Below are 26,659 nucleotides of genomic sequence, written 5' to 3' on the forward strand. Positions count from 1 at the left end.
CCTGCCTGTCCGGTGTGCCACCCACGCGTGCTCTGCTCCTCTACGCGCGCAGGCGCGCATTTAATGCGTTGCAGTCGACCGCTGCGCGCGAAGTAGTCGTTGCTTCGCTGTCACACCGGACAGTCCGGTGTGCACCGGACACTGTCCGGTAGCGGAGCGGATTCCCGAAGCTGGCGAGTTCAGAGTCGCTCTCCCTTGGGGCACCGGACACTGTCCGGTGGTACACCGGACAGTCCGGTGAATTATAGCGGAGCGCCTCGGAGAATTCCTGAAGGTGTTGAGTTTAGCTTGGAGTTCCCTGGTGCACCGGACACTGTCCGGTGGCACACCGGACAGTCTGGTGCGCCAGACTAGGGCACACTTCGGTTGTCCCTTGCTCTCTTTGTTCGAACCCATTCTTAGTCTTTTTATTGACTTATTGTGAACCTTTGGCACCTGTAGAACTTATAGACTAGAGCAAACTAGTTAGTCCAATTATTTGTGTTGGGCAATTCAACCACCAAAATCAATTAGGAAATAGGTGTAAGCCTAATTCCCTTTCAATCTCCCCCTTTTTGGTGATTGATGCCAACACAAACCAAAGCAAGTATAGAAGTGAATAATTGAACTAGTTTGCATAATTGTAAGTGTAAAGGTTGCTTAGAATTGAGCCAATATAAATACTCATAGGATACGCATGGATTGTTTCTTTATATTTAACATTTTGGACCAGGCTTGCACCACATGTTTTGTTTTTGCAAATTCTTTTGTAAATTCTTTTCAAAGTCCTTTTGCAAACAGTCAAAGGTAAATGAATAAGAGTTTGAGAAGCATTTTCAAGATTTGAATTTTTCTCCCCCTGTTTCAAATGCTTTTCCTTTGACTAAACAAAACTCCCCCTCAATAAATTTCTCCTCTTAGTTGTTCAAGATGGTTTTAAGAAATCAAACTTTTGAAGGTGCTACTTTCTCCCCCTTTTGAACACAATAAGATACCAATTTGAAAAACTCTTTTTAAAATAAGGGTGGTGGTGCGGTCCTTTTGCTTTGGGCTAATACTTTCTCCCCCTTTGGCATGAATCGCCAAAAACGGATACTTTGAGTGAAATATAAGCCCTTGGTAAAACTACTTTCTCCCCTTTGGCGAATAAAACATGAGTGAAGATTATACCAAAGACGGAGAGTTGCTCGGAGCGACGGCGAAGGATGGGTCATGGAGTGGAGTGGAAGCCTTTGTCTTCGCCGAAGACTCCAATTCCCTTTCAATATACCTATGACTTGGTTTGAAATATACTTGAAAACACATTAGTCATAGCATATAAAAGAGACATGATCAAAGGTATATTAATGAGCTATGTGTGCAAGACATCAAAAGAAATTCCTAGAATCAAGAATATTTAGCTCATGCCTAAGTTTGTTAAAAGTTTGTTCATCTAGTGGCTTGGTAAAGATATCGGTTAATTGATCTTTAGTGTTAATATATGCAATCTCGATATCTCCCTTTTGTTGGTGATCCCTTAGAAAGTGATACCGAATGGCTATGTGTTTAGTGCGGCTATGCTCAACAGGATTATCCGCCATGCGGATTGCACTCTCATTATCACATAGAAGAGGAACTTTGGTTATTTTGTAACCATAGTCCCTAAGGGTTTGCCTCATCCAAAGTAGTTACGCGCAACAATGGCATGCGGCAATATACTCGGCTTCGGCGGTAGAAAGAGCTACGGAATTTTGCTTATTTGAAGCCCAAGACACCAAGGATCTTCCCAAGAACTGGCAAGTCCCCGATGTGCTCTTTATATTAATTTTACACCCCGCCCAATCGGCATCCGAATAACCAATTAAATCAAATGTGGATCCCTTAGGATACCAAAGCCCAAACTTAGGAGGATAACCTAAATATCTCAAGATTCGTTTTACGGCCGTAAGGTGAGCTTCCTTAGGGTCGGCTTGGAATCTTGCACACATGCATACGGAAAGCATAATATCCGGTCGAGATGCACATAAATAGAGTAAAGAACCTATCATCGACCAGTATACCTTTTGATCGACAGATTTACCTCCCGTGTCGAGGTCGAGATGCCCATTGGTTCCCATGGGTGTCTTGATGGCTTGACATCCTTCATCCCAAACTTGTTTAGAATGTCTTGAATATACTTCGTTTGGCTAATGAAGGTGCCCTCTTGGAGTTTCTTCACTTGAAATCCTAAGAAGTACTTCAACTCCCCCATCATAGACATCTCGAATTTTTGAGTCATGATCCTACTAAATTCCTCACATGTAGATTCGTTAGTAGACCCAAATATGATATCATCAACATAAATTTGGCATACAAACAAATCATTGTCAAGAGTTTTAGTGAACAAAGTAGGATCGGCCTTTCCGACTTTGAAGCCATTAGTGATAAGGAAATCTCTTAGGCATTCATACCATGCTCTTGGGGCTTGCTTGAGCCCATAAAGCGCCTTAGAGAGTTTATAAACATGGTTAGGGTACTCACTATCTTCAAAGCCGGGAGGTTGCTCAACATAGACCTCTTCCTTGATTGGTCCATTGAGGAAGGCACTTTTCACGTCCATTTGATAAAGCTTAAAGCCATGGTAAGTAGCATAGGCAAGTAATATGCTAATTGATTCAAGCCTAGCTACGGGTGCATAGGTTTCACCGAAATCCAAACCTTTGACTTGTGAATATCCCTTGGCCACAAGTCGGGCTTTGTTCCTTGTCACCACACCATGCTCGTCTTGCTTGTTGCGGAAGACCCACTTGGTTCCTACAACATTTTGATTAGGACGTGGAACCAAATGCCATACCTCGTTCCTAGTGAAGTTGTTGAGCTCCTCTTGCATCGCCACCACCCAATCCGAATCTTGTAGTGCTTCCTCTACCCTGTTTGGCTCAATAGAGGAAACAAAAGAGTAATGCTCACAAAAATGTGCAACACGAGATCTAGTGGTTACCCCCTTATGGATGTCGCCGAGGATGGTGTCGACGGGGTGATCTCGTTGGATTGCTTGGTGGACTCTTGGGTGTGGCGGTCTTGGTTCTTCATCCTCCTTGTCTTGATCATTTGCATCTCCCCCTTGATCATTGCCGTCATCTTGAGGTGGCTCATCTTCTTGATCTTCTCCTTCATCAACTTTGAAAGCATCTAGGCCCCTGGTTGGTTTTAGTGATTAATGACAACGTAATATTATATGTGACTAACGTGTGTTTTGCAGAGACAAATGGTAAGTTAGGTCGCATGACAGGTAGAAGTACAACGACGGTGAAAACAATCCCGGAGATAAGAACTCGAAGCGACGGCTAAAACGACGAAACAAAAGGTGAAGGTCTACGGAGTCCGAGTGTCAAGGAGATGTGGACACTCGCGGTTTAGTTAGGTCTTTTATTCTCTTTTAGCCGTACTATAAAGAGGGGTTGTCGATGAGTAGTTTGACCAAGAGAGTTCTAGTGTAGTGTTGGTGCACAATCACACTCATATATAGTGCTAGGTGTCACTCTAGAACTCACTCACAAGTTAGAACGAAAACCGATTTGAAAATCAGCGGAAAATCAAGAGTTAGGATTTCTGGCCCTGGGGCACCGGACTGTCCAGTGTGCACCGGACTGTCCGGTGCACCCTCTGCCAAGTGGGACCAGGCTGGTCCAGGGAAGAGGCATTCCCTTCGCTGAAACCCGAGAGCAACTGTTTCGGAGTTGAATTTTAGTGGCGCACCGGACATCGCACCGGACTGTCCGATGTGCACCGGACAGTGACTGTTCACTGTCCGGTGTGCCATGAGTCCAACGGCTAGCTGTCAGAATTAGCCGTTGGAAACGACCGTTGGCGCCCCGGTGGCGCACTGTTAGCGCACCGGTGGCGCACCGGACTGTCCGGTGCGCCAGTGCGCAGAAAGTTGCCTGTAACGGCTAGTTGGTGGGTGAGGGCTATTTATACCCCTTCCACCCACCATATTCAATGTCTTGCACTCCACATTTATTCCAGCACATTGCTAGAGCATTGCAAGCACCAAAAGCCTAGTGAGGAGATTAGAGAATCTTAATCCGCGTTTGTTCCTCATTAGCGCTAGCGAGAGCCACCTAGAGTACACACCACTCGCATTAGGCTTCTCTTGGTCAAGCGAAAGTCTATGGCTTGTTACTCTTGGTGATCGGCATCACCTAGACGGCTTGGTGGCGTTGGGAGCTCGGTGATCACCGTGAAGATCTTGTTGGTGACCCGACTCAAGTTTGTAAGCGGTCTCGAGGGATCCACCGCGCCGGAGTGGCAAAGGATCATCTCATAGTGAGCACTTGGTTCTTGCGAGGACCAAGGGGGAGCGATACCCTTGCGCGGGTGCTCCAACGAGGACTAGTGGAGAGTGCCGACTCTTCGATACCTCGGGAAAAATTGGAAGAGTCTTCTAAACCTTGCTTTACATTCTGCACTTAATTCAAGCACTTTACATTGTGTATTTGTTTAGTAAGTATTTGAAGTATTGTCTTAGCATTGTTGCATTTCTAGTATTATATTCTTAGTGCTAGTTGTTGGGGTGAAGTTGGGCTCTTGCTTAGCTCTTGTTTAGGTTTTAATTAGTGTTGATTTTTAGAAAAGCCTAATTCACCCCCCCTCTTGGGCATCGTGATCATTTCAAACTTGAGCCTCATCCTCATTTTGAGTTGGTGGAGATGCTTGCGTGGAGGAGGATGGTTGATCTTGTGCATTTGGAGGCTCTTCGGATTCCTTAGGACACACATCTCCAATTGACATGTTCCTTAGCGCGATGCACGGAGCCTCTTCATCACCTATCTCATCAAGATCAACTTGCTCTACTTGAGAGTCGTTAGTCTCATCAAACACAACGTCACAAGAAACTTCAACTTGTCCAGAGGACTTGTTAAAGACTCTATATGCCCTTGTGTTTGAATCATATCCTAGTAAAAAACCTTCTACAGTCTTAGGAGCAAATTTAGATTTTCTACCTCTTTTAACAAGAATAAAGCATTTGCTACCAAAGACTCTAAAATATGAAATATTGGGCTTTTTACCGGTTATGAGTTCGTATGATGTCTTCTTGAGGATTCGGTGTAGATACAACCGGTTGATGGCGTAGCAGGCGGTGTTGACCGCCTCGGCCCAAAACCGATCTGAAGTCTTGTACTCATCAAGCATGGTTCTTGCCATGTCCAGTAGAGTTCTATTCTTCCTCTCCACTACACCATTTTGTTGTGGGGTGTAGGGAGAAGAGAACTCATGCTTGATGCCCTCCTCCTCAAGGAAGCCTTCGATTTGTGAGTTCTTGAACTTCGTCCCATTGTCGCTTCTAATTTTCTTGATCCTTAAGCCGAACTCGTTTTGAGCCCATCTCAAGAATCCCTTTAAGGTCTCTTGGGTATGAGATTTTTCCTGCAAAAAGAACACCCAAGTGAAGCGAGAATAATCATCCACAATAACTAAACTGTACTTACTCCCACCGATGCTTATGTAAGCTATCGAGCCGAATAGGTCCATGTGTAGGAGCTCGAGTGGCCTGTCAGTCGTCATGATGTTCTTGTGTGGATGATGAACACCAACTTGCTTTCCTGCCTGACATGCGCTACAAATCCTGTCTTTCTCAAAATGAACATTTGTTAGTCCCAAAATGTGTTCTCCCTTTAGAAGTTTGTGAAGATTCTTCATTCCAACATGTGCTAGTCGACGATGCTAGAGCCAGCCCATGTTAGTCTTAGCAATTAAGCAAGTGTCGAGTTCAGCTCTATCAAAATCTACTAAGTATAGCTGACCCTCTAACACTCCCTTAAATGCTATTGAATCATCACTCCTTCTAAAGACAGTAACACCTATATCTGTGAAAAGACAGTTGTAACCCATTCTGCATAATTGAGATACGGAAAGCAAATTGTAATCTAAAGAATCTACAAGAAAAACATTGGAAATTGAGTGGTCAGGTGATATAGCAATTTTACCCAATCCTTTGACCAAACCTTGATTTCCATCCCCGAATGTGATAGCACGTTGGGGATCTTGGTTTTTCTCATAGGAGGAGAACATCTTCTTCTCCCCTGTCATGTGGTTTGTGCACCCGCTATCGATGATCCAACTTGAGCCCCCGGATGCATAAACCTACAAAACAAGTTTAGTTCTTGACTCTAGGTACCCAAATGGTTTTGGGTCCTTTGGCATTAGATACAAGAACTTTGGGTACCGAAACACAAGTCTTTGATCCCTTGTGTTTGCCCCCAACATACTTGGCAACTACCTTGCCGGATTTGTTAGTTAAAACATATGATGCATCAAAAGTTTTAAATGAAATATTATGATCATTTGATGCATTAGGAGTTTTCTTTTTAGGCAATTTAGCATGGGTTGATTGCCTAGAGCTAGATGTCTCACCCTTATACATAAAAGCATGGTTAGGGCCAGAGTGAGACTTCCTAGAATGAATTCTCCTAATTTTGCTCGAGGGATAACCGGCAGGGTACAAAATGTAACCCTCGTTATCCTGAGGCATGGGAGCCTTGCCCTTAACAAAATTAGATAATCTTTTAGGAGGGGCATTAAGTTTGACATTGTCCCCCTTTTGGAAGCCAATGCCATCCTTGATCCCCGGGCGTCTCCCACTATAGAGCATGCTTCTAGCAAATTTAAACTTTTCATTTTTCTAAGTCATGCTCATTGATTTTAGCATTAAGTTGAGCTATGTGATCATTTTGTTTCTTAATTAAAGCTAGGTGATCACGGATAGCATCAACATTAATGTCTCTACATCTAGTACAAATGGAAGTATGTTCAACGGTAGATGTAGAGGGTTTGCAAGATTTTAACTCTACAACCTTAGCATGCAATATATCATTTTTACTTCTAAGGTCGGAAATGGAAGTATTGAAAACATCTAATTCTTTAGCCTTAGCAAGCAATTTTTCATTTTCAATCCTAAGGCTAGCAAGAGAAATATTCAATTCTTCAATCTTAGCAAGCAAATCAACATTATCATTTCTAAGATTGGGAATTGAAACATCACAAGCATTTGAATCAACCTTAGCAATTAAACTAGCATTCTCATTTCTAAGGTTGTCAATAGTCTCATGGCAAGTGCTTAGCTCACTAGATAGTTTTTCACATTTTTCTACTTCTAGAGCGTAAGCATTTTTAACCTTAACATGCTTTTTATTTTCTTTAATAAGGAAGTCCTCTTGGGTGTCCAAGAGATCATCCTTCTCATGAATAGCACTAATCAATTCATTTAATTTTTCTTTTTGTTGCATGTTTAGGTTGGCAAAAAGAATGTGTAAGTTATCCTCCTCATTGCTAGCATTATCCTCATCACTAGAGGTTTCATATTTAGTGGAGGATCTTGATTTTACCTTCTTCCTTTTGTCGTCCTTTGCCATGAGGCACTTGTGGCCGACGTTGGAGAAGAGAAGACCCTTGGTGACGGCGATGTTTGCAGCGTCCTCGTCGGAGGAGGAGTCGGTGGAGCTCTCGTCGGAGTCCCACTCCCGGCAAACATGGGCATCACCGCCCTTCTTCTTGTAGTATCTCTTCTTCTCCTTTCTTCTTCCCTTCTTGTCGTCGCCCCTGTCACTATCACTAGATAATGGACATTTAGCAATGAAATGACCGGGCTTACCACACTTGTAGCATACTTTTTTGGAGCGGGGCTTGTAGTCCTTCCCCCTCCTTTGTTTGAGGATTTGGCGGAAGCTCTTGATGATGAGCGCCATTTCCTCGTTGTCGAGCTTAGAGGCATCGATTGGTTGTCTACTTGATGTAGACTCCTCCTTCTTCTCCTCCGTCGCCTTGAATGCGATCGGTTGTGCTTCGAACATGGAGGGGCCATCTAGCTCGTTGATTTTCTTTGAGCCTTTGATCATCAATTCAAAGCTCACAAAATTCCCGATTACTTCCTCGGGAGTCATTAGTGTATATCTAGGATTGCCACGAATTAATTGAACTTGAGTAGGGTTAAGGAAAACAAGTGATCTTAGAATAACCTTAACCATTTCGTGGTCATCCTATTTTTTGCTCCCGAGGTTGCGCACTTGGTTCACCAAGGTCTTGAGCCGGTTGTACATGTCTTGTGGCTCCTCCCCTTGGCGAAGTCGGAAGCGACCGAGCTCCCCCTCGATCGTTTCCCGCTTGGTGATTTTGGTCACCTCGTCTCCTTCGTGCGCGGTCTTTAGCGTGTCCCAAATCTCCTTTGCACTTTTCAACCCTTGCACCTTATTATACTCCTCTCGACTTAGAGAGGCGAGGAGTATAGTTGTGGCTTGGGAGTTGAAGTGTTGGATTTGGGCCACTTCGTCCTCATCATAATCTTCATCCCCTACGGATGGTACCTGTACACCAAACTCAATAACATCCCATATACTTTTGTGGAGTGAGGTTAGGTTATATCGCATCAAATCACTCCACCTAGCATAATCTTCACCATCAAATGTTGGTGGTTTGCCTAATGGGACGGAAAGTAAAGGCGTATGTTTAGGAATGCGGGGATAGCGTAGGGGGATCTTACTAAACTTCTTGCGCTCATGGCGCTTAGAAGTTACGGACGGCGTGTCGGAGCCGGAGGTGGATGGCGATGAGGAGTCGGTCTCGTAGTAGACCACCTTCCTCATCTTCGTTTTCTTGTCACCGCTCCGACGCGACTTGTGTGAAGGGGATTCCTTTTCCTTCCCTTCCCTTTGTTGTAGGACTCTCCCGATGGAGCCTTCCCGTGGCTTGTAGCGGGCTTCTCGCCGGTCACCATCTCCTTCTTGGTGTGATCTCCCGACATCACTTAGAGCGGTTAGGCTCTAATGAAGCACCGGCCTCTGATACCAATTGAAAGTCGCCTAGAGGGGGGTGAATAGGGCGAATCTGAAATTTACAAACTTAATCACAACTACAAGCCGAGTTAGCGTTAGAAATAGAAATGAGTCCGAGAGAGAGGGCGCAAAACAAATCACAAGCGAATAAAGAGTGTGACACACGGATTTGTTTTACCGAGGTTCGGTTTTCGCAAACCTACTCCCCGTTGAGGTGGTCACAAAGACCGGGTCTCTTTCAACCCTTTCCCTCTCTCAAACGGTCCCTCGGACCGAGTGAGCTTCTCTTCTCAATCAAACGGGAACAAACTTCCCCGCAAGGACCACCACACAATTGGTGTCTCTTGCCTTGGTTACAATTGAGTTGTTCGCAAGAAAGAATGAAAGAAGGAAGCAATCCAAGCGCAAGAGCTCAAAAGAACACAACAAATCTCTCTCACTAATCACTAAAGCCTTGTGTGGAATTGGGAGAGGATTTGATCTATTTGGTGTGCCTAGTATTGAATGCTATAGCTCTTGTAAGGTGTTGAAGTGTAGAAACTTGGATGACTTGAATGTGGGGGTGGTTGGGGTATTTATAGCCCCAACCACCAAACTTGACCATTGGTGGAGGCTGCTGTCGACGGGCGCACCGGACAGTCCGGTGCGCCAGCCACGTCACCAGGCTGTTGGGTTCCGACCGTTGGAGCTCTGTCTTGTGGGCTCGCCTGGCTGTCCGGTGGTGCACCGGACAGGCCCTGTAGGCTGTCCGGTGTGCCACCCGCGCGTGCTCTGCTCCTCTGCGCGTGCAGGCGCGCATTTAATGCGTTGCAGTCGATCGTTGCGCGCGAAGTAGCCGTTGCTCCGCTGTCACACCGGACAGTCTGGTGTGCACCGGACACTGTCCGGTGACTCACCGGACAGTCCGGTGAATTATAGCGGAGTGGATTCCTGAAGCTGGCGAGTTCAGAGTCGCTCTCCCTTGGGGCACCGGACACTGTCCGGTGGTACACCAGACAGTCCGGTGAATTATAGCGGAGCGCCTCGGAGAATTCCCGAAGGTGTTGAGTTTAGCTTGGAGTTCCCTGGTGCACTGGACACTGTCCGGTGGCACACCGGACAGTCCGGTGTGCCAGACCAGGGCACACTTCGGTTGTCCCTTGCTCTCTTTGTTCGAACCCATTCTTGGTCTTTTTATTGACTTATTGTGAACCTTTGGCACCTGTAGAACTTATAGACTAGAGCAAACTAGTTAGTCCAATTATTTGTGTTGGGCAATTCAACCACCAAAATCAATTAGGAAATAGGTGTAAGCCTAATTCCCTTTCAGAAATGAAATTAGAGAAACAAAAATGAAATTAGAACATAAAATATAGATCACATTGGTTGAAAGGTTGAGGAAGCGATTGCCTTTGGAGAGGTCGCTGGACCTTATTAAACCTGGTTACGTCAGTCATCGGGACAAAAGAACTGGAGCGCGAGGTCGGCGCGTCCCGCGGATGCGGCCTCGGGGATGACACCGTGGACCAACAACACGTCGAGGGTGGGCGAGAGTAGGCGGGTCGAGTTCTCCAAGCGTGTCGTCCATGGCCGCCACCGGATCATGTGCAGGACCATCTAGTGGAGCTGCTCCTCACGCTGGGGCAGGTTGGTGGGCGCCATCGGAGAAGGGGTCGTCGTCGCTTCTGCTAACGCCTAGGCCTTGACGGCCGGAGCAGGGGCCTCATGGCTGGTTTCTTGAGGTGATAGGAGATGGGGGCAAATCTGGATCTCGGCTATGGTGAGGCGTAGGGTGAGGGGAGAAGTTTTTCCCACAAATTGAGGCGAAGTTTTAGGGGTAAGAAGTGGTTTTCGATTGGCATGTTGGTTGGGCTGAACCAAATTTGCGCTGAGGCTGGGCCCGGATACCCGGATCGTGAGCAGACTATATTTGCATAAACTGATATACACGTCAGCATAACTCGTATTATAATTTGGCGTAAGCAGTTAGGTACAGTAAGCCAAAAAGGGTCCAGTGCGGTCTGCGCACCTGGTCGGGGCTCCCTGTAGTTAGAGTCCTGGGCTCTGTTTAACTATATATATATATATATATATATATATATATATATATATATATATATATATATATATATATTATATATATATATATAGTATATGTATTTAGAGCCCTGGGCTCTGTTTAACTATAGGAAGCCCCAACCACGTACCAATCAGGTGCGCAGACCGCACCAGACCCTTTTTTGCTTATTATACCTAACTGCTTACGACAAATTATAATACGAGTTATGCTGATGTGTGTAACAATTTATGTAAATCTATGGGCCATCGCGTAGATTTCATCCTGCATATTACGTGCATAGGGCCCACGATCCCACCCACGCGCTCGCAGTTATCCAGTCCCACGCCCCACTATAAAAACACCCCCATGCCACCAGGGATTAGGTTTTAGCGGTAGCGACGGTTCCCTCGGGCGTGCGAGTGCCGATGATCCTGGGGCCAGCAGCGGTGCTGCCCCAAGGCAGGCGACCGACGGCGGCGCTCCACTAGGAACGAGCGACAGTGACGCTCCCGAGGCGGGCGCGCAAGCGGCGACGGCGTTCTCGAAGCGGACGGACGACGGTAGCGCACCCTAAGTCCGATGGCAACGGTGTTTGTCCCGTCCGTCTCTGCGATGGCCACCGCCGCTGCCGCTCCAGCGTCTATGGCGTCGTCCCCTGCGCCAAAGGCCAACAACAGCAGGAAGGCGGTGGTGCCTGGGATGACTGGGTACGAGCTGCTCAAGCGCGTCAAGGAGTCGGCGGCGCTCAGGGACATCCTCGTCGTCGTCATGTCATCGAAGAACGTGCCCACCCGCATCACCCGCTGCCTGGAGGAGTTCGACCCGCGCCTCGCCGTAATTTAGGCCCTATTCGTCGTTACGAAATAAATTGATGATGTACGCTAAAATTTATACCCATTTACGCTGTTTTGGTTCACGTATTACGCTGAAATTTGACCGAGCCAGAATCCGTGCACGGTCGAACGTGTGCAATTTTCACGCCGTAATTTTCGGGCCTCATTCGCTGTTACGAAACAGGTCTATAATTTACGTAAATTTCGTATTCATTTACGCTATTTCGGTTCACGTTTTATGATTAAATCAACCCGAGCCAGAACCCTAGCACGATCGGCTGCACACAATTTTCACGCTGTAATTTTGGGCCTCGTTTACTGTTACAAAACAGATATAGGATTTACGCTAAATTTCGTATTCATTTACGCTGTTTTAGCTCACGTTTTACGCAGGAATCCGCCCGAGCCAGAACCCGCGCACGATCGGCTGCACGCGATTTTCACGCCGTAATTTTGGGCTACGTTTGCTGTAACAAAACAGATATAGGATTTACGCTAAATTTCGTACTCATTTACGCTGTTTTAGCTCACGTTTTACGCTGGAATCGGCCCAAGCCAGGACCCGCGCACGACCGACTGCACGCGATTTTCACACCGTAATTTTAGGCCCCGTTTGCCGTTACAAAACAGATATAGGATTTACGCTAAATTTTATACTCATTTACGCTGTTTTAGCTCACGGTTTACGCTGGAATCCGCCCGAGCCAGAACCAGAACCACATACTGCATGATTTATGCTGTCAAGTACATGTCATTATGCAGTCGTAAACGCTGTCCACAGTGTCATATTCGTTCCACGTGATTCGGGCGTCAAAAAATTCCTTTATGCATGGTTTACGCATCTTTATCCATATATATATATATATATATATATGCATTCGTATATTGCCTTACGATTGTCGTCCTGGATTTTTGGTTGTCGACTGCATGGCTGACGCAAACACGCGGGTGCTAGGTCGACCGCGTCCTGGCTGAGGCTTCCATTAATAAGAGAAGTTCAGGGCTTCCATTACCTCTTCTCTATATAAGTTGAAATAAAAATGGATCAGAGGTAGTACATACTAAGTTATGAAACATTTAAAAAGTAAAATAAAATTGTAGGGGTTGTGTCTTACGACAAGTGTAATAATTAATTTATTGCTAGCTTACAATAGCTGTAATTTGCATGACGTACTCCAAGCCGCTAATAACGTTGTGGTCACTTGTCCATATTACGGAAGTTTGATTGCCAGCATCACGCCTATGCCAATGCTTATCCATTTGACTAGCTACAAACTAGTCCTCGTTTGGCGGTGAGTGTCACAGCGGCGCAGTGAAGAGTTTGCAGCATCTCATGTGCAGGGCGGGTCTTGAGGTTTCATAGAGACGGGGCGAAACAAAAAAATTTGTGCCGTTTAAGAATTATATATATACACTTTTTTCTAAGTACATAAATAAGACGGCGACACGACAATTAAAATTCCAGACGCAGTTTTGATAAGTTAAACAATTGAAAAACAGATTTATTATAACTTTAGCAGGCCGAATCAAATACCTATGACTATATATACATGTGCACTACTTAAGGACCCTTCTAGAATTAGGGACCCGGTGGAGCCGCTCCACTTGCCCCCCTCCAGGTCTGGCCCTGCCCATGTGAATGTGATCGGAGTTCAGAATTCCTCCTTGTGAGTAATATATCAGTCATGTCGCATGCTTGGACGGTTATAGATGATGATGCCCTCTGTTGGGGACTTGTTCTCAAATGCTATGAATTAAGAACAAGGCAACATGAAGTGTTAAATGTTAACGTCCTTCGTCCATGAAACATTATTCCCTTGAGGATAATGGGCCTTGGACGAAGGCTGATGAGAGTATAATTACGAAGCTTAAATCTTCGTAATAAAATTTCAACAGATATTGTAAGACAACATAAAATAAAGGGTGTAAAAGGGGTAAATAAATCATAGACGAATTATATTATATTTACTTAATATATTGAATCATTGAGCACAAAAATACCTCTGCCTTGGCAAAGGTTGGATTCCGAAAGATGCGATTGCAATTACCAGAATGTGTGAACAGTAAAGGAATACTGTTCACTATTTATAGGCACAGGACACAGCCTGTGAGGAATTACAATTATACCCCTCATAAAAGTTTACAACATTGACTCAGACCTTTATGGACTAAAGGGTCATTCTATCTTTAAGTCGGTTTGTGATACCGAAGCTTCATGAAGAGGAACCTTCGGCCATCTCATACAAACAGCTTCAGCCGAGAGCCACTTCTTCCTAGAAGACCTTCGGCGACGAAGCATAGACCCAACAGTAGCCCCTTTCGCGGTGCTAGATCGTTTTTCGTAACGAGCTTGATCCGTGAAAAAAGTCTCTTAAGCTTCGGAGCGCCGAAGGTCTAAAAACACCTTCCCTGAGCTCGTTGTCGAGAAACGATTCAATTTCCCAGCGCGTAGCGGACCCACCTTGCAGAGTTACTGTTTGGTCTCTGCGGTCCACCACACAGCGGGTGCGAGCGGGTGTCCGCCTGGTGTAAAAATCCTGGCGCTTCACCTTCTTACCTGCAGTACTATATAAACAGACGAGTAGGTGTGAAGTTACCACAGCATTCATTGCTATTTGCACTGTTTTGCTGCCAAAATTTTTAACCATCATCGAAGCTTGTCTGTCGGAATCGAACGAAGCTCCTGTTTGAAGCCTGCTTCGCCAGAAAAAACTTCGGAAGAAAAAAGTATTAAATTTCCACAAATTCATAATTAAATGGCCAGAGTGCGTTCTACCGCCAGGGTTGAGCGTGAGGAGGGCGAAACTGAAGCTTCGGAGACTGTTCCCATCTCCGAAGCCATGCAACGATCCGGGCTGGTGACTTCGGAAAAGATCCCTAGTGATGATGCAGAACAAGCAATCGCTGAAGCAGAAGAAGAAGATATTGAGGAAACTGATCCCGAAGATGATTATCGCATTGCCATGCCAAGCAAACCCAGCCACTTGGACTTCGGGAAATCTACTGTTTCGAAGGCTGATCTCTCCAAGATGGTAAAGTCGGGCTTTTTTACTGAAAATCAGAAGAAGCTATTACGCTTCGGGGGAGAAGAGACTACCCCAAAGCCGGAGAAGGATGAAATTGTTATTTTCAAGAGCTTTCTAAAGGCTGGATTAAGATTCCCCCTACATGGGATTATTGCAGAGGTACTGAAGAGGTTCGGTATCTATTTTCACCAGCTGACCCCTAACGCTATCGTTAGGCTTAGTGTTTATATCTGGGCACTCCGAAGCCAAGCAGTGGAGCCTTTTGCAGACAGCTTTTGCCGGGTTCACGAGTTGCATTATCAGACGAAGGCTAGAAAGGATGGATTGCACGACAATTTTGGTTGCTATAACTTCGCCTATCGGAAAACCACAAAGTTTCCTGTAATCAGCTACCGAAGCAAATGGGCAGCAGGCTGGAAGTCAGAGTGGTTCTATGTCAAGGTTGATGACGATAAGGAAAAGCTTGTGCAAAGTCCACTCGAACTAATCTTCGGAGAAACCCGACCTCGCTGCAACATGACACCCGAAGGTCCAACACAACAAGCAATGAATGAATTCAGAATTATTGCAGAGCATATCAGCACAAGGGACCTAGTTCAGGAGTTTTTGGCTTTCAAAGTTTTTCCCAGTTTGAAAGAATGGGAAATGCCGAAGCTAAAGGAGGAAAAGAAAGAAGGTGAACTTGTACGTTTACCTTACTTTTTCAAGTTTAAAAAGTACTTTAAAGCACCATGCCAAGAGTGGCTAGATACAATTGAAGTAATGTGCAATGAAATACTTGGCAATTATTCCAAAAAAGAAGATCAATTGATGACCGCAGCCTTCGGCACCCGTCCGAAGCGAAGGCTAAATCGAGTGCTGGACGCTCTAGGTTTTGAATACCCTGACTATGAAAATCTGAACAAAGGTGCCGGAGGCCACAAAAGGAAAAGGATAACCGAAGCCTCAAATGAAGATGAAAAAGAGACACCAAAGAAGAAAATTCCAAAGAAGAGGAAAGCGTCTTCTCCGAAGCGAAAAATATCCGACGAAGAAAAATCCCCCGCATCACCCTCTGCCACTGATGTGGAGGCAATTCTGAAGGTAATGACTGAATCCCTGGCTGCGAAGCTAAGTCCATTGGGGCCTCAACTGACAAAGTTTTTTCAGAAGGAAAAGGAGCCCGAAAAAATGAAGAAAACAACTAAAGTAAAGAGACAGAGGATCATCGGTGTGACAGAGGTAATTGACAAGACACCGCCAAGAGCTTCAGCTCAAAAAACACCAGCGGCTGCGGAAGGGACAGATATTGAAATTACACCTTCGGAGGTCGCGGCTGCCGAAGCTGCCGAAGCTGAAGATTTGAACCTGGAGAGCACAATCGAACACATTGACAGAATACTGCTAGATATGGCTGCAGAAGAAGCTACCACCGCCGCCAAAGAGGCCGTGACCGCAGCGTCGGGGAAAGGGAAGGAAATTGCTGATGAAGCTTCAGAAAACGAAGCTTTCATGTTCCAGAATTTAGTTGGAGAAAAACTGTCAAAAGCTGAATTAGAAGAGCTTAGAGAGTATGCCAAATCCTGCGGATACAAACCTGGAGCACTCCTCTTCGGAGGCATTGATGATGAAAAATTAAATTGTATTCGAGATCAAACTGGAGCCAAAGTTATCGGTACTCTGTCAAAGAGTATCGGTTTCCCGAAGCTAGAAACAGACATCAGCCGCTACCGACGACAACATATCGTTGGTAGTTTATTTTATTCCAATTTCAAGGTAAACTACTTTTCCCTTAACTTTTATTGTTTCTAATAATGAAAACATGTCTGACGAAGGTTGTTTTCGTGCAGAGTATGCTGTTGAGCAAAGCCTTGAAAATGCAGCAAGATTTTGAAGATAAGAAGCACGAAGTTATAATTGAAAATTTGGAAAGCAGAATAAAGGAGCAATCAGATGCTATCGAGAAAAAGAATTTTGAGCTCCAGGCAACCGAAGGTTTATTGGCGGAAGCTGAAGCAAAAATAACAGAACTGAACACGAAGCTTCTCCGCCAATCTGAGCAGTTCGAACGAGAAAAGCAAGATCTAAATGCAAAACTTGAAGCCGAAGCTCAACAGAATTCAGATTTGAGAAAACTATTGACGAGCCTTCAAGAAAAATGTTTGGAATTTAGCAACAAATGCATTCAACGATTAAGAAAAATTTTCCACTCAGTTGGAGCCAGCAGTGAAAAATTCACCCCCTCAGCTGAAGATCTACCGAAGACCTTCGAACATATTGAGGGTGAGATTGACGAGCTCGACGAAGTCATAGCTGGGCACGGTGACTTCTGTGCCTGGGTGGCTTCTCGGGGCACTGCTGCAGCTTTCCTAAAAGCTGGCTGCGATCATGGAAAGATTGTCAATAGGCCAAATTTCACTTTATCACCATCAATCCTAGATGACATTCCTGATCTTGCCCGAAGTATCTCTAATAGATTTGTGAAAATGATATGGACAAAAGGTGGGCGAGAAAAGGCTGGAGACGAAGCTCGGAGTCACCTTGAACCAGTAAGAAACCATACCTTGTGCTTACCTCTTCCTGCAAGCTCGATTTTGACTTACAACAACCTTATTCATGTAGGATGACGAAGCCGATGATTAAGAAATGACGCCGAAGCTGAAGCTCCTTGGAGATTAAATAGTAGACTTGTAATATATCCTTATCCTTCCATTGATGTATGAGAAGTGCTTTGATGTGGACGAAATTTTCTTTTTTGAGCCGAAGGCGAAAAAACACCTTCCCTTCTTTTCGTACGCAGCGAAGCATAGAAAGCAACATTTTCCTTCTTTTCGAAGCTCTCCTTTTTGTACACGAAGCTCTTTCTTCCCCTTGTGCCACGAAGCATAGAAAGCAACATTTTCCTTTTTTTTCTTTTTGCCGAAGCAACCACTTATGCCATGATGATGATTACCCTACATATGCCTGGATGAATGTTTATGAATGCAAATGCTATGATGTAATGTGATGTGCAAATGAATGGCCAAACGCGTATCCGAAGCCATACTCATAGCCATTATTTCCTTAAAAACAATCACACCTCAGCTCTGCATTCCCTTAGGAACGACTTTGGAGCTTCTTCGCCTTTACTTTTGGCGGAATCAGCGTTGACTTTTCGCTGTAAGCTCTGCATTCCTTTAGGAACGACTTTGGAGCTTCTTCGCCTTTACTTTTGGCGGTATCAGCGTTGACTTTTCGCTGTAAGCTCTGCATTCCCTTAGGAACGACTTTGGAGCTTCTTCGCTTTTTACTTTTCGGCACTCGATGGTGCGCTCTCAGCTTTTACATTTACATTCCTTGGGGGATTTTGCTCTTATAGAACTAAAAAAGGAAATTACATGTGATGGCCCCATTAAAAACCTTTCTCCCCCTTTAGAAAGGAAAAGGGTGCCATAAAAAAGAAAAAACATAAAAAAAATTACATCAAGTTACACATAATATCGCCGAAGCTCATCCGCATTCCAAGATCTAGGAATGTCGTTGCCATCCATATCCTTCAATCTGTATGAACCGGGTCTTGACGAAGATGCTACTAAGAAAGGTCCGTCCCATTTCAACTGCAACTTGCCCACTGTTTCTGGGTTGGCCACTCTCCGAAGCACCAAGTGTCCTGGCTCAATATTCTTTAGCCGAACCTTTCTATCTCGCCATTTGATTGTTTCGGCTTGATATTTATTGATGTTCTCCACGGCTTGCAGCCTGATCCCTTCTAAAGCATATTTTTCTACAGAATAAGCAGCTTCGAAATCTGATTCTGCCGAAGCTACTACTCTTATTGATCCGGTTTTAGCTTCCTCCGGAGTTATTGCTTCGTCACCGAATAACAACTTGAATGGAGTAAAGCCTGTAGACCTTGATGTTGTTGTGTTGTGGCTCCACACCACTTTGGTTAACTGATCTGGCCACTTTCCCCTGGGTTGATTGAAGATTAACTTTATTATTCCTGTCATTATAATGCCGTTGGCTCTTTCAACGAGTCTGTTTGACTCCGGATGCCTGACTGATGCAAAATGGATCTTCGTACCAATTTGGTCACAGAAATCCCTGAAAGCTTCTGAGTCAAACTGTGTTCCATTATCCACAGTGATAGCCTTTGGTACCCCGAAACGACAAACAATATTCTGCCAGAAAAACTTTTGGACGGTGGCCGAAGTTATTGTGGCTAAAGGCTTTGCCTCAATCCATTTAGAAAAATATTCCACAGCTACTACAACATATCTCAGGTTCCCTTGGGCCGGTGGTAACGGACCTAACAAGTCAAGGCCCCACCTTTGCAATGGCCAAATGGGTTGTATGAGCTGTGTTAAGGACGAAGGTTGTTTTTGATCTCTTGCACATTTCTGACAACCTTCGCACTTTTGAACTAATTCCGCTGCATCCGAAGCTGCCTTCGGCCAATAAAACCCTTGGCGGAAAATTTTTCCAAGTAACGGCCTAGATCCAATGTGAGATCCACACAGGCCTGCATGTATCTCTTTCATTAACTCTATACCTTCGGTTCTAGATAAACACTTGAGTAGCGGAGCACAAACTCCATGCTTGTACAACTCCCCTTCTATCATGACATATGGACGAGCTCTTGCCTCTATCCTCCTGTTATAAGTTTCGTCATCTGAAAGGAATTTACCCTGAAGATAAGAGATGATCTCAGTTCTCCAATCTTCGCTATAAACAGGAGATATATTGAGGACTGCTCTTTCAAGAAGTTCCACCGAAGGTGCTTTTATTGTTTCGAAGAACACATCCGAAGGTAAGGGCAGCCCCTGTGCTGCAGACTTAGCTAGCAAATCAGCATGCTCATTTTGTCCTCGAGGGATATTTTTGACAGAAAATCCCTCGAAGGAAGCTTCAACTCTTCGAACCATATCCAGATACTTTTCAAGCTTCGGATCTTTAGCCTTGCAACTCTTGTCGATATGACCCGAAACAACTTGGGAATCAGTTTTAAGAATGGCCCTTCTGATTCCCATTGCTTTTAGCTTCCGAAGACCCAGAAGCAGGGCTTCGTACTCGGCAATGTTGTTTGTGCAACTAAAATCCAGTTTTGCCGCATAGCAAGTTTTAACTTTGGAAGGTGAAACCAACACAGCAGCCGCTCCCGCTCCGAAGGTTCCCCAGGACCCATCGCAAAACACTGTCCATGCTTCGGCGTCTTTATTTGTTTCTTCCTCCTGAGCCCCTGGCGTCCAGTCAGCAATGAAGTCTGCTAACGCCTGGGACTGAATCGAAGATCTATGAACATATTCAATACAAAATTCATTGAGCTCTGCAGCCCATTTTCCAATCCTTCCAGAAGCTTCTCGGTTCCTCATAATATCCTTCAGAGGTTGTGAAGAAGGAACAATTATGTTGTAAGCTTGAAAATAGTGTCGAAGCTTCCTGGATGCCATCAAAACAGCATATAACACCTTCTCTAATTCTGTGTAGTTTTTCTTTGATATACTAAGAACTTCAGATACAAAATACACTGGGACCTGCTTCCTGACTTGGCCATCAAGCTTCTCCTGGACAAGTGCTGCACTTACCGCTGAGTGCGAAGCTGCCACATATAATAACAAAGGAGCCCCTGGCGTAGGTGGAGTTAGTGCTGTTAGATCTATCAAATACTGTTTCAGCTCTTCGAAGGCCTTCTGCTGGATTGGTCCCCATTGAAAGACTTCGGCTGACTTCAGCACTTCGAAGAATGGTAAGTTTCTCTCTGCTGATCTGGATATGAATCTATTGAGAGATGCCAACCTTCCTGTCAATCTTTGAGCCCCTTTTTTGTAGTTGGTGGCTCCATCCGAAGTATAGCTTCAATCTTACTTGGATTAGCTTCAATTCCCTTTGTTGAAACCAAGCATCCTAGAAATTTTCCCTTCTTTACTCCGAAGACGCATTTTTCTGGATTTAACTTTAAGCCCGCTTGTCTGAAACTGGCGAAGGTCTCCTGCAGATCAGCAATATGATTCTCCTGTTTCGTGCTTTTTACAATGATGTCATCAACATAAGTTAGCACATTTCTGCCTATCTGAGACTGGAGAACCTTCGCAGTCATTCTGCTGAAACTTCCTCCAGCGTTTTTGAGCCCCTCAGGCATCCGAAGATAGCAATATGTGCCACTTGGAGTTATGAAGCTAGTCTTCGGCTCATCTTCCTTCTTCATCCAGATTTGATGGTAGCCTGAATAACAGTCTAACAGACTCATGAGCTCTGAAGAAGCTGCTGCATCAACTAAAGAGTCTATCCTTGGTAGTGGGAATTCATCCTTCGGACAAGCCTTGTTAAGATCTGTAAAATCGATACACATTCGCCACTTGCCATTGGCCTTTTTTACCATAACAGTGTTAGCTAGCCATTCTGGGTACTTTACTTCTCTGATAACTCCTGCACTGAGGAGTCTTTTGACTTCGTTACGAGCACCTTCGGCCTTATCATCTGACATTTTCCGAAGCCTCTGCTTTCTGGGTCTGAAGGATGGGTCGACATTGAGCGAGTGCTCAATAACATCCCTATTAACTCCGCAGAGATCATTGGCTGACCATGCAAAAACATCTTTGTTGTTGAACAAAAACCTTATCAAGGTTTTCTCTTGTTCTTCGGATAACTGAGAGCCCAACAGCACCTTCTGCTCTGCTATATCCTCACATAAGAGCATGGGCTTCGGCTGATCTGCTGAAGCTGCTTTCTCCCTTCTGAATTTGTATTGTTCACAAGCTTCAGCTCCATCTATGTTATGGATTGCTTTTGAGTCAGTCCAGTTTCCTTCGGCCCTTCTGGCAGCTTCCTGACTTCCATGAATAGCGATGGGTCCTTGATCCGAAGGTATCTTCATGCAAAGATAGGCAGGGTGAAGAATTGCTTCAAAAGCATTGAGGGTGCCACGACCAATAATTGCATTGTAAGGGTATTCCATGTCAACAATGTCAAACACAACTTGCTCAGTTCTAGTGTTGTTGATGAACCCGAAGGTCACTGACATGGTGATCTTGCCCAGTGCTACAATCTGTCTTCCTCCGAAGCCACAGAGAGGATGTGTAGCATCATGAATCTTATCTTCTGGCTCTTGCATTTGTCTGAAGGCCTTAGCAAATATGATATCAGCTGCACTGCCTGTGTCAACCAAGACATTGTGGACCAGAAATCCTTTGATAACACAAGAGATAACCATGGCATCGTTGTGTGGGTAATCCTTGAGCTGAAGGTCCTCTTGGGAGAAGGTAATAGGAATGTGAGACCATCTTGACTTGATGAAGGGTCCTTGCACCCCCAACATGCTGTACCCTTCTCTGTGCTTCCTTCTTTTGTTTCTTGTTAGCTGGCTCTGAGGACGAACCACCTGTGATCGGGAGCACCAGCTTCGGGTCCGAAGCAGCTCCAGCTTGGTCGTTGAACGGAGCCATCAGCTCAAAAAGTGGAAGTGAGTTCACCGGAGGTGGGCGCCAATGTTGGGGACTTGTTCTCAAATGCTATGAATTAAGAACAAGGCAACATGAAGTGTTAAATGTTAACGTCCTTCGTCCATGAAACATTATTCCCTTGAGGATAATGGGCCTTGGACGAAGGCTGATGAGAGTATAATTACAAAGCTTAAATCTTCGTAATAAAATTTCAACAGATATTGTAAGACAACATAAAATAAAGGGTGTAAAAGGGGTAAATAAATCATAGACGAATTATATTATATTTACTTAATATATTGAATCATTGAGCACAAAAATACCTCTGCCTTGGCAAAGGTTGGATTCCGAAAGATGCGATTGCAATTACCAGAATGTGTGAACAGTAAAAGAATACTGTTCACTATTTATAGGCACAGGACACAGCCTGTGAGGAATTACAATTATACCCCTCATAAAAGTTTACAACATTGACTCAGACCTTTATGGACTAAAGGGTCATTTTATCTTTAAGTCGGTTTGTGATACCGAAGCTTCATGAAGAGGAACCTTCGGCCATCTCATACAAACAGCTTCAGCCGAGAGCCACTTCTTCCTAGAAGACCTTCGGCGACGAAGCATAGACCCAACACCCTCTTTACATTGTACTTCCCACGTTTCAAAATATAATTCGTTTTAAACTAATTATATATTCATTAAATAACATAAGAATATAGTTTCCATGTATGTCTATATTCATTATCATTTGAATGAATATGGATAGAAAAAAAGTGGGCTAGAAACAACTGTATTTGAAACGGATGGAGGCTTTTTTCTGATTTTTTTCCTCTGTATACATATAAATTTCGTTCACAGTTCCTACGAAATTCGTAGCGTTTCAAACGGGGCAAATCTGAAACACTCATATTGGGGCAAAGTGAGGGCCCATTGATTTTCTTTCCTCTTCCACGTAGCTCCGCAACTGATCTTTTTACGAGTATAACGCTCTTCAAAATTAAATTGAGATATGGATGACCTGCATTTCTTTTCGGAACTGTACCTGTCATAGACGGGAAACCTACCACCATGTTTCCATCAATACACCAGAGGAACTGACACCGGGTCCCGCTGACAGGTAAGCCGGCAGAGGCCCTACATGGCAGCAACCTAGCACCAGGTGCTCTTCTCCCGGGGTCGAAGATATTTTTGTACGTATGCTAACAATCTAACATCCCAACAACCGACGGAGGCAAGCCCCCCACGTGGCGACATATGGTTGGCTGCTCGTCGCGTGCTCGGAGACCACGACCTGTGACTTGTGAGCGTATCCAGATTATATAATCTAAAATATTATTAACTAACATTCTCTAAGTGTTAGTTTAAAATTTGTTAATGTTTTTAACTAACATTTCCTAAGTGTTAGTTTAAATTTTTTTTGGTGCTGAGCTGAGACAGGGACAGGCAAGCAGGAGGAAGGGGATGGAGTGGCGCCGTTAGCGAGGCAAGGTTCAGTCTACTCGTTGACGTTCGACAGATCCCAGAGCACCCTCGGCGGGGCCGCCGCCAGCTGTGGCGGTAGCCGTGGCATCCCCAAGGGTTTCGGCTCCGTGAACATGGACGAGCTGCTCCGGAGCATCTGGACCGCAGAGGAGACCCAGGCCAAGGCCTCCGCCTCTATCGCAGGAGCGAGCGCGGGGATGCCCCCCACGCCGATGCAGCGGCAGGGATCGTCGCTCACACTGCCCCGCATGCTCAGCACCAAGACGGTCGACGAGGCGTGGAGAAATCTCGTGCGCGACGAACCGCCGCAGGGGGCGGACGGCGGCGGACACCAGCCGCCCCACCGCCAGTCAACGCTCGGGGAGATGACTCTGGAGGAGTTCTTGGTCAGAGCTGGCGCGGTCAAGGAGAACCCCGCTTCTGCTCCTCCAGCGCCGCCACCCATGGTGCCGCCGCGGCCGGTACCTGTTGCCCCTAAAAGCTCCGCCTTTTTTGGGGATTTACCGGGTGCCGACGACGACGCAGCTACGGCAGCGGTAGGGTTTGCACCGGTCGGCATGGTGGATCTGGCCCTGATACCGCCCAGGGCGGCAGGCATGGGAGGCAGCGCCATGGCTGTGCAAACAGCGGTGAGCCAGCTTGATTCTGTCGGGAAGGGATACAGCGACCTGTCGTCGCTGACGGAGCCGCAAACTTTTTCGTTTGAAAGAATGATTCGGGGGAGAAGGCATGGAGGCGGAGTGGAGAAAGTGGTGGAGAGGCGGCGGCGGAGGATGATCAAGAACAGGGAGTCCGCCGCGAGGTCCCGAGCGCGCAAACAGGTCACAGCCTTTTGCTGAATTCATGCATGTCTTACTGACCAAGGCACCAAGCAATTTGTTAGTGCTTCTTGACTCATGACATTGTGAACTTTCGCAATTCGATTATAATCAGAGTCATCGTACTCTTCCTGGTTACTGTGTTACCGTTCTTTTAAAGCAGACAAATTTTCCACTTTGCTGTTTCGGTTAAAAAGAATCTTATTTTACTGCATAGGCTTATACAATGGAGTTAGAAGCCGAAGTTCAGAAACTCAGAGAGCAGAATCAGGAACTGGAGAGGAAACAGGTGTCTTTTCTACAATTTTCTCTACACACTTCTAGATTTGCTTCTTCTTTGGGATTTGGTGCATTGCCTCTCGACGAGCATTTATTTTTAGTCATTCTGAAATAGATAGTTTCAGCATGCTCCATGTTGCCTGCATCAATTGTATTCCCCTGAATCATTCACTATCTACTTCACTCCTGTATTTTTCACTGCATTTCCAGAATGAAAAAGGTGCACCCTGTATATTTCTGGATATCAATAATTGCCTTGCGCCACACTTCATGGACCATGTTTTTAAGTGAACATTACCAAAGAAGGGGCACGGCAACAGTTCGTCAGCATATAAATAGATTTGACGTCCGGATCACATTTCGTGTAGCTTACAATGAGACTCGTTCATCCGGATCACATTTCGCGTAGTTACAGTGATACTGCGTCCATAGGCTAGTGCTAAACACTTTTAGGGATAGGCACACATCCTTGCACCTCAGACTGTTCTTTGGATGTGCTCATAGTACTGACTACTGATCATTCATTTCTTCGTAATGCAGGCAGAAATTATGGAAATGCAGAACAACGAGGTAACTGTTAATTCAAATATACTCTATTAATCTCGCGTTGTGAGTTGCTAGCTGAGCAACCAGTCGCTAAATTGGTTGTAGGATTCAGTTAGGGGAATCATACTTCCAGAGTTTCTCTCTATTCCACACATCTAGTTCAACTTAGCTTCAGATATACTGCATCATCCTTGTACACTGCTCAGCCTGTGAGTTCATCATATCGATTATGATTGTCTGTTACTCAACAAACTATACTTTTCATTATTCAAAGAAAAGAAATCGAATTAGGTTTTTAAGAGAGCTGGCTTTGATACATGTGTGTTAGCTCAATCCCCTGAGGGCTCCATGAGTGTATGCACGGCTAGCTCGTTATTACTGGGGTTTTTTGGAGTTCTTCCTCTTACCTCGTTTAAAAAAAATTACTGACAGAATCTGGAGCAGTTTACAAATGTACGGCATTGCTTCCAGCACATATAATTTTATTTTTTTTCATAATGACCCGCCTGTTTTTGCATTTGGTAACGATGACTGCAAATTTTGGCGACAGGTATCAGAAATGTTGAAGGATCCATTCGGACGGAAGAAACGGCTGTGCTTGCGAAGAACGTTGACGGCCCCCTGGTGACGATTGCCTAGAACAGCACATGACTTGCACTTGCTACGTACCTGCAGGGGCGTTTGGGATCTGTAGATAATTTCTCTCCTATAGTGTAGCGATGAACCCATGAACATGAACATAATCTAAATGATTGTACTGTTAGCTCCCTTCTGCCGCTTACGTAGTACTGGAGTACCGTATTGGTGGAGTCGAAAACTGACATGTAAATTATGTACGTAGTAGAGAACAAAATGGAGTGAAGCCGGTCGCAAGAGTTGTGGCTTCAGTCATCCTCCAGAGCTTGTGCAGAGTTGCCTAGGTTTTGCATCTTGCTGGCACATCCAGACTCCAGAGCTTGTGCAGAGTTGTCTAGGTTTTGCCATCTTCCAGAGCTTGTGCAGAGAATGAATGATTTTAAAAGATCCATGACTGGGTATGGATTGATGGGCAACAAACATGGCAGGGTTCAGGAAATGATTCACCGTTAAAACAACCTTCTCCTAGCATGTCTTAGAAAAACATGCGATATCCACTATAACATTAACTAGATCGTTAATAGTGTAGTTCTTCCTTTTGGCAATCCCATGCGATGGGACAAGGGGAAGAGTTCTTTCATGTATGACTATATTTTCGGCATGAAAGTAGGAGAAATTATTTGAGAAATACTTAGCACCATATGACCTTAACTTTTTAATCCTCATGTCTAATTGATTCTCGACCTCAGCCTTATAGATTCTAAAGTAATCTAATCCAATATATTTATTTTTTGGTAAGTACACATAACAATATCTAGTTACATTATCGATAGAAGTCATCATGTACTTCTTTCCTCCTTTAGTAAATACACCATTCATTTTACAAAGATTAGAATGTA

The 26,659-nt window shown here is 44.9% G+C and overlaps 1 protein-coding gene across 2 annotated transcripts; it reads left to right on the forward strand.

Annotated features, from left to right (window-relative positions):
• The first annotated feature begins 23,386 nt into the window (after positions 1–23,386).
• LOC100191233 (uncharacterized) lies at positions 23,387–26,209 on the forward strand. 2 transcript variants are annotated; one of them, XM_020547334.1, is made up of 5 exons: positions 23,387–24,170; positions 24,251–24,362; positions 24,577–24,648; positions 25,179–25,208; positions 25,735–26,209. In XM_020547334.1, the coding sequence occupies exons 1-5, from the start codon at positions 23,655–23,657 to the stop codon at positions 25,821–25,823; spliced, it is 819 nt and encodes a 272-aa protein (XP_020402923.1). In that variant the 5' UTR covers positions 23,387–23,654; the 3' UTR covers positions 25,824–26,209. The 2 variants fall into 2 exon arrangements, with proteins under 2 accessions (XP_020402923.1, NP_001130139.1); NM_001136667.1 differs by having other exon boundaries at positions 23,436–24,362.
• The last annotated feature ends 450 nt before the right edge of the window (positions 26,210–26,659 follow it).

The sequence above is a fragment of the Zea mays genome, chromosome 2 (assembly GCF_902167145.1).
Source record: "Zea mays cultivar B73 chromosome 2, Zm-B73-REFERENCE-NAM-5.0, whole genome shotgun sequence".
Classification (NCBI taxonomy): domain Eukaryota; kingdom Viridiplantae; phylum Streptophyta; class Magnoliopsida; order Poales; family Poaceae; genus Zea; species Zea mays.

Bases quoted from the DNA above. Each gene is read 5' to 3' on its own strand.
- LOC100191233 (NM_001136667.1), top strand. From the start codon at position 23,655: ATGGACGAGCTGCTCCGGAGCATCTGGACCGCAGAGGAGACCCAGGCC. The intron at 24,363-24,576 runs GTCACAGCCTTT...TTTACTGCATAG, and splicing joins GGTCCCGAGCGCGCAAACAG to GCTTATACAATGGAGTTAGA. The intron at 24,649-25,178 runs GTGTCTTTTCTA...TTCGTAATGCAG, and splicing joins AGGAACTGGAGAGGAAACAG to GCAGAAATTATGGAAATGCA.